The sequence below is a fragment of the Culex pipiens genome, chromosome 3 (genome assembly GCF_016801865.2).
Source record: "Culex pipiens pallens isolate TS chromosome 3, TS_CPP_V2, whole genome shotgun sequence".
Lineage (NCBI taxonomy): Eukaryota > Metazoa > Arthropoda > Insecta > Diptera > Culicidae > Culex > Culex pipiens.
This window is the reverse complement of record NC_068939.1, coordinates 155,861,289-155,873,969: the sequence shown is the minus strand read 5'-3', so window position 1 is coordinate 155,873,969 and position 12,681 is coordinate 155,861,289. Positions and strand designations below refer to the sequence as shown.

The 12,681-nt window shown below is 36.1% G+C and overlaps 1 protein-coding gene across 1 annotated transcript in view; it reads right to left on the bottom strand.

Annotated features, from left to right (window-relative positions):
* Positions 1-2,901, bottom strand: part of LOC120414071 (A disintegrin and metalloproteinase with thrombospondin motifs 9-like) — a 52,841-nt gene extending 49,940 nt beyond the window's left edge. The window contains exon 1 of the mRNA XM_052710543.1: positions 2,715-2,901. Coding sequence (XP_052566503.1) covers positions 2,715-2,771 — 57 coding nt within the window. The 5' untranslated portion in view covers positions 2,772-2,901. The remainder of the gene's footprint in view (positions 1-2,714) is intronic.
* Positions 2,902-12,681: the final 9,780 nt, after the last annotated feature.

The following is a 12,681-nucleotide window of genomic DNA, read 5'->3' as shown; positions in this document are numbered from 1 at the left end:
CATTTTGATCATTTTGGTCATTTTGGTCATTTTGGTCATTTTGGTCATTTTGGTCATTTTGGTTATTTTGGTCATTTTGGTCATTTTGGTAATTTTGGTAATTTTGGTAATTTTGGTAATTTTGGTAATTTTGGTAATTTTGGTAATTTTGGTAATTTTGGTAATTTTGGTAATTTTGGTAATTTTGGTAATTTTGGTAATTTTGGTAATTTTGGTAATTTTGGTAATTTTGGTAATTTTGATAATTTTGATAATTTTGATCATTTTCATAATTTTCATCATTTTGATCATTTTCATAATTTTCATCATTTTGATCATTTTGATCATTTTGATCATTTTGATCATTTTGATCATTTTGATCATTTTGATCATTTTCATAATTTTCATCATTTTGATCATTTTGATCATTTTGATCATTTTGATCATTTTGATCATTTTGATCATTTTGATCATTTTGATCATTTTGATCATTTTGATCATTTTGATCATTTTGATCATTTTGATCATTTTGATCATTTTGATCATTTTGATCATTTTGATCATTTTGATCATTTTGATCATTTTGATCATTTTGATCATTTTGATCATTTTGATCATTTTGATCATTTTGATCATTTTGATCATTTTGATCATTTTGATCATTTTGATCATTTTGATCATTTTGATCATTTTGATAATTTTGATAATTTTGATAATTTTGATCATTTTGATCATTTTGATCATTTTGATCATTTTGATCATTTTGATCATTTTGATCATTTTGATCATTTTGATCATTTTGATCATTTTGATCATTTTGATCATTTTGATAATTTTGATCATTTTGATCATTTTGATCATTTTGATCATTTTGATCATTTTGATCATTTTGATCATTTTGATCATTTTGATCATTTTGATCATTTTGATCATTTTGATCATTTTGATCATTTTGATCATTTTGATCATTTTGATCATTTTGATAATTTTGATCATTTTGATAATTTTGATCATTTTGATCATTTTGATCATTTTGATCATTTTGATCATTTTGATCATTTTGATCATTTTGATAATTTTGATAATTTTGATAATTTTGATAATTTTGATAATTTTGATAATTTTGATAATTTTGATAATTTTGATCATTTTGATCATTTTGATCATTTTGATCATTTTGATCATTTTGATCATTTTGATCATTTTGATCATTTTGATCATTTTGACACTTTTGGCAATTTTGGACATTTTGGTCACTTTTGCTATTTTGGTCATATTGATCATTTTGGTTATTTTGGTCATTCTGCACTTGTTGGCAATTTTGGTAATATAAAAATTTAAAAAAAAATTATCAAATATGACATAAATAAATGAATTGGCAAACCAAGGCACAGTGGGAAAAAAGGACCCAAAAAATTACCGCAACATGATTTCGCGCAAACCATCGATTGATATACACCAAAAGCTTCGTTTTTGCACCAGGAACAATAATCCGATGAAAAATCGCACTGCACGGACCGGTGGCCGGAGTACAGGCCACCGGAAGATCCGGATTTTTGGAAAAAGTGTCAGATTTATCCAATTGTGAACTGATGAGCTTTCTTCTACCATGAATAGTCATGCAAAACAATCCTAGAATAATATTAAATACCATAGGACCCATCGGAACCGGTTCCACCGATCTCCGGTGGCCACATCCGGAACCGCATTAGGAAACAGCGTAAACTAGTCATGCGACGTATCAAACTTCTTGATTTTGGATGGAGAGTATTCTTAAAATGTATTTTTGCCTCCGGTGACCGGTTCCCAGGTTCTCCGGTGGCCACATCCGAAGATCATATTTGGCAATTTCCTGAAACCACTCTTGCGACATATCAAACTTCATGTTTTTAAGAGAGGAGTGTATAACTCATGTCCCCATCCAAAATCAAGAAGTTTGATACGTCGCATGACTAGTTTACGCTGTTTCCTAATGCGGTTCTGGATGTGGCCACCGGAGATCGGTGGAACCGGTTCCGATTGGTCATATGGTTTTTAATATTATTCTAAGATTGTTTTGCATGACTATTCATGGTAGAAGAAAGCACATCAATTCACAATTGGATATATCTGACACTTTTTCCAAAAATCCGGATCTTCCGGTGGCCTGTACTCCGGCCACCGGTCCGTGCAGTGCGATTTTTCATCGTATTATTGTTCCTGGTGCAAAAACGAAGCTTTTGGTGTATATCAATCGATGGTTTGTGCGAAATCATGTCGCGGTAATTTTTTGGGCCCTTTTTTCCCACTGTGCAAGGGTTAGCATAACCCCTCGATGCACCGCGTTTTGTTTTGCCAATTTACCCCCGACGAGTCGTAGGAGTACATATCAGAGAGTGTTGGGGAACAAATTCATTTACATGCAGAATTGATTGATTGCGATCGGATGTCTTGGAGGTGTATTTATGCGCGAAACGCAACGCAGACACGGGAGCAAGTCAAGCGAATCTTGCGAGTCGGTGTAGGTGCACAGGTTGATGATCATGGGTACAGCTTCGAACCCGCGATCAGCTGGTTAGGAGACTGTGCGGAATTGATTAACTGCGGAGGTGGGCAAATTTATTGACTTGACACATTTATTCTGCACGATGTTATGTAACAATTTGTTGCAAACGTGTTTTGTTTTGACGAATGGGGGTGACAAATTGTTGTTGAAAGTTGTTTGAAGATTAGTTTTGTTTTCGTCAGAAACTTACGATCGACATCAGCGTCAGCACGTACGACTTGAGCGTATCCCGGTGGTACTCCTGCATCTTCTTGTCGACGGCGACCAGGACCTCGATCGTGTACTCGTTGTTGGCGATGTGTGCCGTACTGCGCTTGGCCCGACTGTGATGGGCGAGCCCAACGCCGTTGGTCAGCTGCTCCAGCTGCTTGTTGTGTTGTTCTGTAAACAGAGAGGAAAACAAATCTTCATGAAGATTACTCGCTCGATAAGTGTGTTGTGTATCTTTGGGTGCAGATCTTCAGGCATCGAAAGTGCTGATCGGCAAACTTCTTCGCGCGCGCGCGCAACAGGTGTCATTGAACAGCTCATAATCCATTCAGAAAGGGCGCAAACTTGTTTTCATTCATAACAATCAACAAAACAAGTCGGAAAGCAAGCAAGCAAAAAAAACATTCCCTTCTGATCATGGACTGAGAGCCTGCCACCAAGTCGTCGACTTGGCTGACTGCGTCTCTCTTGAGCTGTGGATGCTGAAGTGCTACTCACCCCGAGACTGGTAAAAATTAAAATATTATGCTAATCAAATTAACGATTTTTAATGTTCCACTCCCTCGGCTCGGCTCGTTTTTTTTTCGACTCGACTCGAGCAATGAACACAAAATGACGAGAAACACCCGCTGCTGCCAGGCTAGTTAGCATAAATAGTGGCAGACACTTGGTCTAGCTTCGTCACCTCGACGTTGACGAGAGGGGGACCTTTTCTCGGATTGTTGGATCAACCTGTTTGGCCGCGGCAGGACCGAAGAACGGTGCGAGACTTGCGGCGGTGATTGATGGCAATGGTTCAGAAATGAGGTGGAAGCCGGTTTGATAGAGACACATGACGAAAGATGATTTTTTTTCTCAGTAGATGGAATTGCAGAAATTCCACATCAATAGCTTGGATTAGAAGTGAGAGACAGGCTGGTATGTGAGATATGTTAGTTTTGAAAATCAATTCAAGGTTCAAGATCATCAAGGGTGATAACGTGATTTTAGGAATAAATTAGGAAGGTGAATGATTTATTTTCATCTGTAGAATTTCGGAATAATTAGCTAGAAATTTGAACTGTCCCAAATCATTTTATGAATTAATTTAAATACAATCGACAATGAATAAGCTAATTTAAGACGATGACTTTTTTTAGTCTTGCAAGCAAAAGTTTGTTGTAATTCAGCTGCGTGTAAAATTTGTGAGAGTCAAATAAACTTTTCATAATTTTACAAAAAAAGATTTTTCTAATGTTTTTTTCGTTGCTTTGCTTGGAGTTACATGGAACTTTAAGTTCAAATAACATTCTCAAATTTGATTAAGTATTTTCAAAATTAATACCTCACAATCCTAGATATTAACATTTTTGGATATGTTACGTCAAAATTACTCGTGTTTCGAAAAACTCAAAATATTGTTATGTTTCTGAGGAGAGATATAGACAATATTAAACATAGATAAATTTGGGGATATTCAGTGATTTTATTTATAATCAAATCTTAAACGAAAATATTTTTTTAAGGCGAGAAAATTTCCTACAAGATGATAATATTTAAACTTTCAATCATTTCCTCAATAAAGTCTATTCATTTTCTTCAAGGTTGTTAACGAAAAAAATAATTAAGTCTTTTAGCGATAATCTGATCGACGATAGCACAAAAATTTAAAAATATAAAGATTTAAATTATAAGCCCAGGTTTCAACATTTTTATGAAAAATGTGATTTAAAATGGATTTTAAAACGCCCCCAGTCCAATCATTAGTTTTCAAAATATCGAGGTATCGACGGAAATTATTTATTCGCGAAAAAAAAACTTCGTCGGACTGTACATTAGTGTTTCATGAAAATTTAAAAGGTTTTCAAAGGAGTTCAAACATGCTAAATATGATTATAAACGCAGGAAAATGCATTTTTAACTGGTTTTCAGTTGATAAAACTTTAATCTTGATTAAAATTTTTAAGTTTTATCGAATTTTTTTTTGCCTCCTGATTCAGGTCGACTTTGAAAGAGGGTGGGGGGACATAAACTTTGAAAAATATTTGCAACGGCCTTAGTATTTTACAAAAAAAAAAACTCTAATAAAAGCATTTTTCACTACAAAATTTCGTTCGTACTAAACCCATACTACAAATTATGTTTTTTTTGCATTTCTGAAAAATACTGTATTTTGTGAAAATTTATTGCAAATTAAGAAAATTTGAGTTTTTGGAAAGATTACGGTAATTTGTTAAAATTTTAGTATTTAACAAAAAAAAAAAACAGAAACTAGCAAAAGTGAAAAAGCAAAAACAATTTCGCTTCGGTTGATACCCATATTGCAAATTAAAAATTTGAGTATTTTCGAAATCTAATAAAAGTGTTTTTCACACCACTACGTTTGACACCCGTATTTTTGGAAGAATACGGTATTTTGTGAAAATTTTAGTATTTTATAAAAAAAATCAAATAAAAATTAAAAAGACTTTGGCCAGAGTCGAGGGACATAAACTTCAAAAAATATTTGCAACGGCCTAAATTATGAAAATTTTTGTATTTCCGAAAAAAATCCGGTATTTTGTGAAAATTTTAACATTTTATAAAATAAAACTCTAATAAAAGTGAAAAAGCATACATGATTTGCTTCGTATCAACATATTTTAAATAAAAAAAATGGGTATTTTCAAAAAATAGGGTATTTTGTAAAAAAATTAGTATTCAACAAAAAAAAGGGTTGAAAAACATACAAATTTTCGCTTCGTTAGATACCCATATTGCAAATTAAATTTTTTTTTAGTATTTACGAAAAATACGGTATTTTGTGAAAATTTTAGTTTTTTTTCCAAAAACTGCTCTAATAAAAGTGAAAAAGACATCGATTTTTTCCGTGTTTCGATTATCGGTAGCAGGGTTGCCAGATCAAAAATGAAAAATATTTATCAAAATTTGGTTTTAAGTAAAGTGTAAGTTCATTTTAATCAAAAAGTTGTACAAATTGGCAGAAAATTTAAAATCTGTCAAAATGTGTCAAAACTAGTCTTTACCCATGAGGGATAGGTTGTTTTGAAAATTTTATCTAGAAATGATTTTATTTGTTTTTTCGGCCTAAACAATTTTTATTCAAACAAAAAAATATTTACCAAAATTTGGTTTTAAGTTCATTTTAATCGAGAAGTTGTTCAAATTGGCAGAACATTCAAAATCTGTTAATATTAGTTTGACACCCTCTTTACACAGATCTAACGCTCACTACCAAACTTTTGTTTGAAAGTAAGTGTGAGATCTGTGTAAAAAGTGACAGTTCATCTTTTTAGTGTGATTTTGTCAAACCAACAGGGCCTACATTGAAAAGTGTGAAAAAGTGACCAACCACCGGAGATTGAATTTATCTAAAGTTTCTATGGAGAACCTTCCAAATAAATAGAACTTCGGATAATCGAAGCCGGATAATCAAAGCCGGATAATCGAGACTGGACTGTAATACTCGTAACTTTGAAACTTATAATTACACCAAAATCAAGTTTAAATTTTTGAGAAATCTTTGATTGATAAAAAAAGCTCACAAGCACACAAAATGCACAGCATAATTGAATAAAATTGAAAGGGAAATGAACTGCGATAAACTGCGTTAATGTTTTATTTTCCCAACACCATCAATCGACGCCCGTCTCCCCCCTCCGGCTTGATTATTGGCCAACGACATGCCTCTCTCGAGGCGCCCTTTTCTTCCAAAGTGGCCACTTCCTGCCGTAGGCAGGCTCAAGTCTGGTCCAACTCGTGTGGTGTAATTTGATTATATTTTAATTATCCATTACAGTAATTAGCATGCACTTAACGAGAACGGAGCAAATTACGGAGAGCATTAATCCCTGCTGGCTGATGCAGCGGTCAACAACTCAAAAGATTATGATTTTCTCCCCTCGAGGGGAAGGACGATTTATCTTAAAGTGGCCGGTGGTTACTCCGTGACCGTTGGACATCTGATACGTGTGAAGATAAATACTACTAGTCACACGTCGTTGTCTGCGGGACTTAGAAGGAAAACTAGTCTGGGCCTGCTTTTAGATGCATGTGATAATGATTATGATAATGCTCTGTGGGTAAGTGGTGGTCACTGCAGACTGCAGGTGGTGGTGGTGGTCTGCAGCAAAACATTATTGCGACATGGCACGGAAAGTTCACATCAGTAACACCTTAGCGATGGGGGTTGTACACTGAGGGAAAATTGATGTTTGAATCGTTAGGTTAAGCCTATGAATCATTACATAATTGAATCTTTGAATCTTTGAATCTTTGAATCTTTGAATCTTTGAATCTTTGAATCTTTGAATCTTTGAATCTTTGAATCTTTGAATCTTTGAATCTTTGAATCTTTGAATCTTTGAATCTTTGAATCTTTGAATCTTTGAATCTTTGAATCTTTGAATCTTTGAATCTTTGAATCTTTGAATCTTTGATCTTTGAATCTTTGAATCTTTGAATCTTTGAATCTTTGAATCTTTGAATCTTTGAATCTTTGAATCTTTGAATCTTTGAATCTTTGAATCTTTGAATCAGAATTGAAAATCTCTAGAACTCAAGTTTTTTGCAAAACTATTTTCCACCGTGTCACGAAACATATCAGCATCATTCATGCTCACGGTACATACTTCTTCATTTTGTACGCGTTTTCTAAACGATTAGTCCCGGACATCGTCGTCGCCCTCCTCTCCAGCGTAGACGCTGTGTGCGCCGAGATGACTGATGTAAATTTTATGGCCAATGCATGCAATAAATGTTCACACCTTACTATTTACCAGCATGGCGATGCTGACCGAAGGAAAACGTTGTGCTGGAAGTCACGTCAACTTGCACCTCGTTAATAAAAGTGCCATGTCTACCGTTGAGAAACGCGCGCGTAGGGCTTGTCTGGTAGAACCAAATCTTCGGAAGGTTCAGCTGGTTGGAGAGGTGACGATCCCATAAGTTAGTGACCTTGACGGGGGAACCCGTATTCGGTGTTGTCAACATACGGAGACCTGTAATTGAGATGCAACTACCAAAGCGCTAAGACACCCACCCACGGTTGGCCGGCTGTTTATCGGAACCAACCAATCTGAGGTCGTGCTTAGGGGATCGCCGCAGTTGCGCAAAACGGTACTCTTCGTTGACATCGACGTTTGGGTTTGTTGAACAAACTTAGATTGGACCGATAGTCGCCGCGACGCAACTTCGTGTTACGATCAGAAGCTGGAGATTTTGTTTAGGTCTGAAGGACAAACAACCCGAGTTGACATCTGAACGCAAATGCTAAAGGGTGTGTTGAGCTTCTAACCTCAGTACTTGCCACTCAAGCGAGAAAGACTTCAACGTCACCATCTTGCAAGTGACGAACCTGCTAAAAATGTCACAGTAGCTAATTCTATGCCAATCAACTCCAAATCTGTGCGAATTTCAATCGCGAGAAACAGGTTCAACGCCCAAGTTCAGCGCTGAACGCACACCACACAAATTTGCATACGTCGCTCCACAATCCGGTAAAGACCCATAATTTATGCCGCTAATTTGTTGGGTGCAACCCACCCTAATCGTGCGCTAATCAGCCCGATGTTTGTCTCTAACTGTTAAAGCTTTGGGCAGTTTGAGTCAGTCCCCTCGGCAAGAGTGAAAGGATCACGGTTGACGGACTGGTCAATCGCCCCTGGGCACCACCACCGACATGGAACCGGCTTGAGGGGAGGCTACGCGCGGCCAATTTGTTAACTGATAAGGTCTCCTCGGAGTAAAAACCTGAAGGCACGTGCGCTGCAGCCACCAACTTTTTTTTGATGGATATTTATGATTGTGTGTTGATTTTGTCACTTTGACATGCCAGCCTGGCATTTCTGGCGGTCCGGCTAATTTGCCAAAGCTGCTCACCAGTCAATCAACGCAACGCAACGACGCACTCCGGGCCAATTCGCCGTGGTCATGTCTCGTGCCGGGGTGTCATGCTCTTTTCACGCGCACAGCTGAGAGTTTCACGTGAATGGAGAGGCACTTGATCATCGCGCGGAGATGTTGGCGTTTGATTGCACAATTTTTGCATACATGACACGGCGCGAAAGGGGTATCATGCTTGCACACACATATGCGGTTGAAGGGGGCGATACTTGTTGATCCTGACCGTTGGGGGTCAAGAAGAGAATGTCCGCGGGATACTTTTGAAAAGGCAATTGGCTATAGTTCAACTTGTGTTTCTGTGTGTCGAGTGAGGAATTACCGCATTTTGGTCATTTAAGTTGCTTTGATTATTCTTTGTTAATGAACTGTAACCGAAACTGAAATCATAAACTTAATCACTAAATAGCGATGAACTTCCGATTCTAGAAATAAACAAGTTGTATTGATATCTAAGTCTCCACTCCAGAAAGTCAGTGATCTCATCCCTGGAAGGGGTTAACTGAAAATAAAGTGGTTACGACTGTAGAACGAAATATTCCGGAGATCTTAGAATATGCAAGGGATCGTCCATAAACCAAGGACGAAATATATTAAAATAAATTATTATTATTTACGACAGTTCGGACGACATACGATCGGAAGGATAAAATTTCCAATCATTTGGAAGATATAAAGTCGAAAGTACAAAAGATCAAATGGATCGATGGAAAAAAGACTGAACATCGCAAAAAAATTAAAATAAATAACAAATGATTTAAAAAAAATATTATTGTGTTTTTAATTCTTTTTGAATATTTTTTTTGAGATTTTTGAGAATTTTAATAATGAAGGAACAAAATGTTATATCATTTTTAAAATTACTGCTTTTAACTATTGCTTAACCTCGATTAAAAAAAAGAGAAAAATATCTTGCGCACAATTTTGGTTCTGTAATATGTTTTTTTTTCATCCAAGTTTTCCGTTGTCTGGCATCGATTTTTTTTTGTGTATTTAATATGATTTCTAAGTTATCAATTCGTTTCTCAAATATTTTCGTAGGTTTTTGTTTTCCATAGTTTCATTGAAAATATTTTATTTTTATATTTTTTTAGGATTAAATATTGTTCTAGCAAATCTATTCTTTTTTCTAATATTTTAACGAGATTTTTTTTTTAAATTGTACAGACAAACCTATTCAGTTTCTGTAATATTTTGTAAGTTTTTTCCATGCTTTCAAACATGAGCAGTTGTGTCAATAGTTTTAAAAAAAAATAGTCTGACCTAATTTTTTGCAAAACATTTTATTTAAAAATAAATTCACCAAATATATTCGGGACCACCCATAAACCACGTGGATACTTTTTTCGAAATTTCAGACCCCCTCCCCCCTCTCGTGGACAATTTCCATACAAAACAAATCTTTTTTGTATGGAGTCCCTTGGTAAGTTCTATGATAAATATTCTGATTTCAAAACACTTTTGTGAATTATTCACTCTTTCAAAAACAAATATTTTCCTTGTGTTTTTCATTTTTTCAAACATGAGCAGTTCATAAAATAGTTGAGTTAAAAATAGTCGGATTTTTAATATTTCGTGGTTTGTTTTTTTAAATTTTTTTTCCTTCAGTTTTTTGGAATCGAAGTCTTTTTATTTTTTAACATTACATATCAGCGATTCCACGTCAAACCAGTAGGATCCAAGGATCAAAAGTGCTCCGATTTCGCTGAAAATTAACATGGAAGTTCCTTGGCCAAAATAATTAAACCCGTATTTTTTATATGGGTTATTGGGGTGATCCTTTTCAAAATAGGGTGGTCCAATAATGCGTTTTCGTCGATTTTTGCAAAAAATAACATTTTTTTTTTTCAAAAAATCTTGTCTCCGGTACGGCTAAACCAATACTTCTAGCTCGATAAGTTTCAAAAGAAATGTGATAAAGGTCGAGTCATCGAAAGAATTTCCAGTACATTTTGCTGGATCTCGATATTCATTGTTTTAAAAAGTATGTAATTGTAACGAAAAAAAAAGTTCAAAATATCATAGCAAAAATAGTTGAACCTAACATAATAATAACAAAAAAACCTGAAGATAAAGAGATGTTTCATTTCTGTTTCAAACCAAATTTTCAAAAGTCTAAAGTTAAACTACTTATTTTGCTTGCAATAGTGATAATATTAGGAACAATTAAGAAAAAGCATACTTTTTCCCCCTAAATCAAAAAGTTTTCCTGTTTTCCGATTTCTTTTACAAAAAACTTGTTTGCATTTCAATCAATGTGAAAGACGTCAAACTGTTTAAATTAACTTTTAATCAACAATAATATCAGTTTAAAACGTTTGTAAGTATATTTTATACATTCTTATAATTCCCCTGATTGAAGTTGAAAAATCTCGTTTTTATTTTTTGCTCATTGTAGTTTTTTTGCTTTGAATTAAAGAATATTTCGAAATAAATAAATCTGAAATCTAATTGTTATTTTTATTTTTTTTTGCTACGTTTAAAAAATCCAAATGAATATTATTTATTTATAAAAATCTGAACACAACATCAGGAGCAACACGAAATGCAAAATTTGCTTCGTTCTTTTTTTCTCGACATTAAGAAAATATTTCATACATTATCGTCAAATTTCGGTTTTTGATTTGAATGCATTTCGAAACGTGTTGTAACACCTGGAAGGGACTACCTAATTTGATTACAAGTCGAGTTTCAGAGTTCTATTCAGATTCAGAAGTCAGGGAAAAAAGGTCTTCAATGGCATTTGCCAATCAATCCATTTTTTATGACCCGATTCACACCGGCTACCTCTTCAGAATCCATTCAATTCCGACCACACTTTACCATGATCACCATTAAAACACTCCACCGAAGAACATGTTCGCAGTCGAACTGAGTGCAAACAAGAAAAACAGAAACCCTCGCAAACAAACAAACATCTCGTAACGCGCTCCATCATCGACCCAGTACAGCGGTCCATCTCACCATTTCCCAACCCCAGAAGAAAAAAAAAGAGCAGCCATCAGCGATCATTCTTGATCTCGTTACGTGGCTTGTCGATCTTTCCACCTTTTCCTTCTCTCTCTTTCGCTGCCCCGGTGCGTGCTAAAGTGTCTGCACAGAGAGGACGCGCGAGGTACGCGTACTTGAGTGCCCAATTCTCAAGAGATGCAATTAACCCGAAGAGTATAAATACCTCTCTTTGGTCAAGCAAAGCAGAACAACCAAACGACAACAACAAAGCATCAACAATTGATGGGGGTCGTTAACATACATTCGCTGCCGCTCAGCCACCGCGGCCAAAGTGGACAGTTGATCACGCCGCACGAAAGGATCAACGAACCCCTTCTCAACATCGTCGTGTTCTGCCTGCCGTCAATGCTTCAAGCACTAACGAGCAGTAAAGGTGACAATCGCTCAACCCATCAAGTTCACCGAAAATTGCATCAAAATGCACTCTTCAGATCGCCATTCCAGATTGGCTGATGTTTGACCTCCCCCACACTCACTCTCTCCTCTTTCACCCCGTTATTCTCGCGCTGCTTTCTTCTCGCTCTCCGTTTCCGTGAACTTGCAACTTCAAAAGAGTGTGTGCTTTTTCCCTCGTTCTTCCACATCCGTTCGTTCGCTCCACGATCGCGGCTTTTCGGTGGAATTCAGCTGTTTTTCGCTCGTTTCTCTTCGGGCCGCTGCTTCTTGAAGGCGCGCGGAATCGTGATCCGATCGTTTGCACGATATTACGTAATTATTCAATGTCAATGACACGGTACACTTCTGCGCGCAGCGAGGCTTTGCTGCATGTTGGCAAAGGCCGGAGTGTGTGTCGGTTCTGCATCGCGGCGGCGTCTGTAGGTCGTGGATGGAGGTTGCGGCGCGCGCGGCTGCTTTTGGGGGCATTTATCGGTTGTTTTTGGCATGTTTTCGATACATTTTATGCGATATGGGGTTGACTTTGGGGGAAAGAATATAAAGTTGAAAATGGGATGCGATTTGGCTTTCTCACTAATGGAGTGTCGTGGGACTTCATTAATGTTTTGGGAAGATAAGAACTTTGTTTTAAACGAGTAAAAAGGACACTGCAACAATGT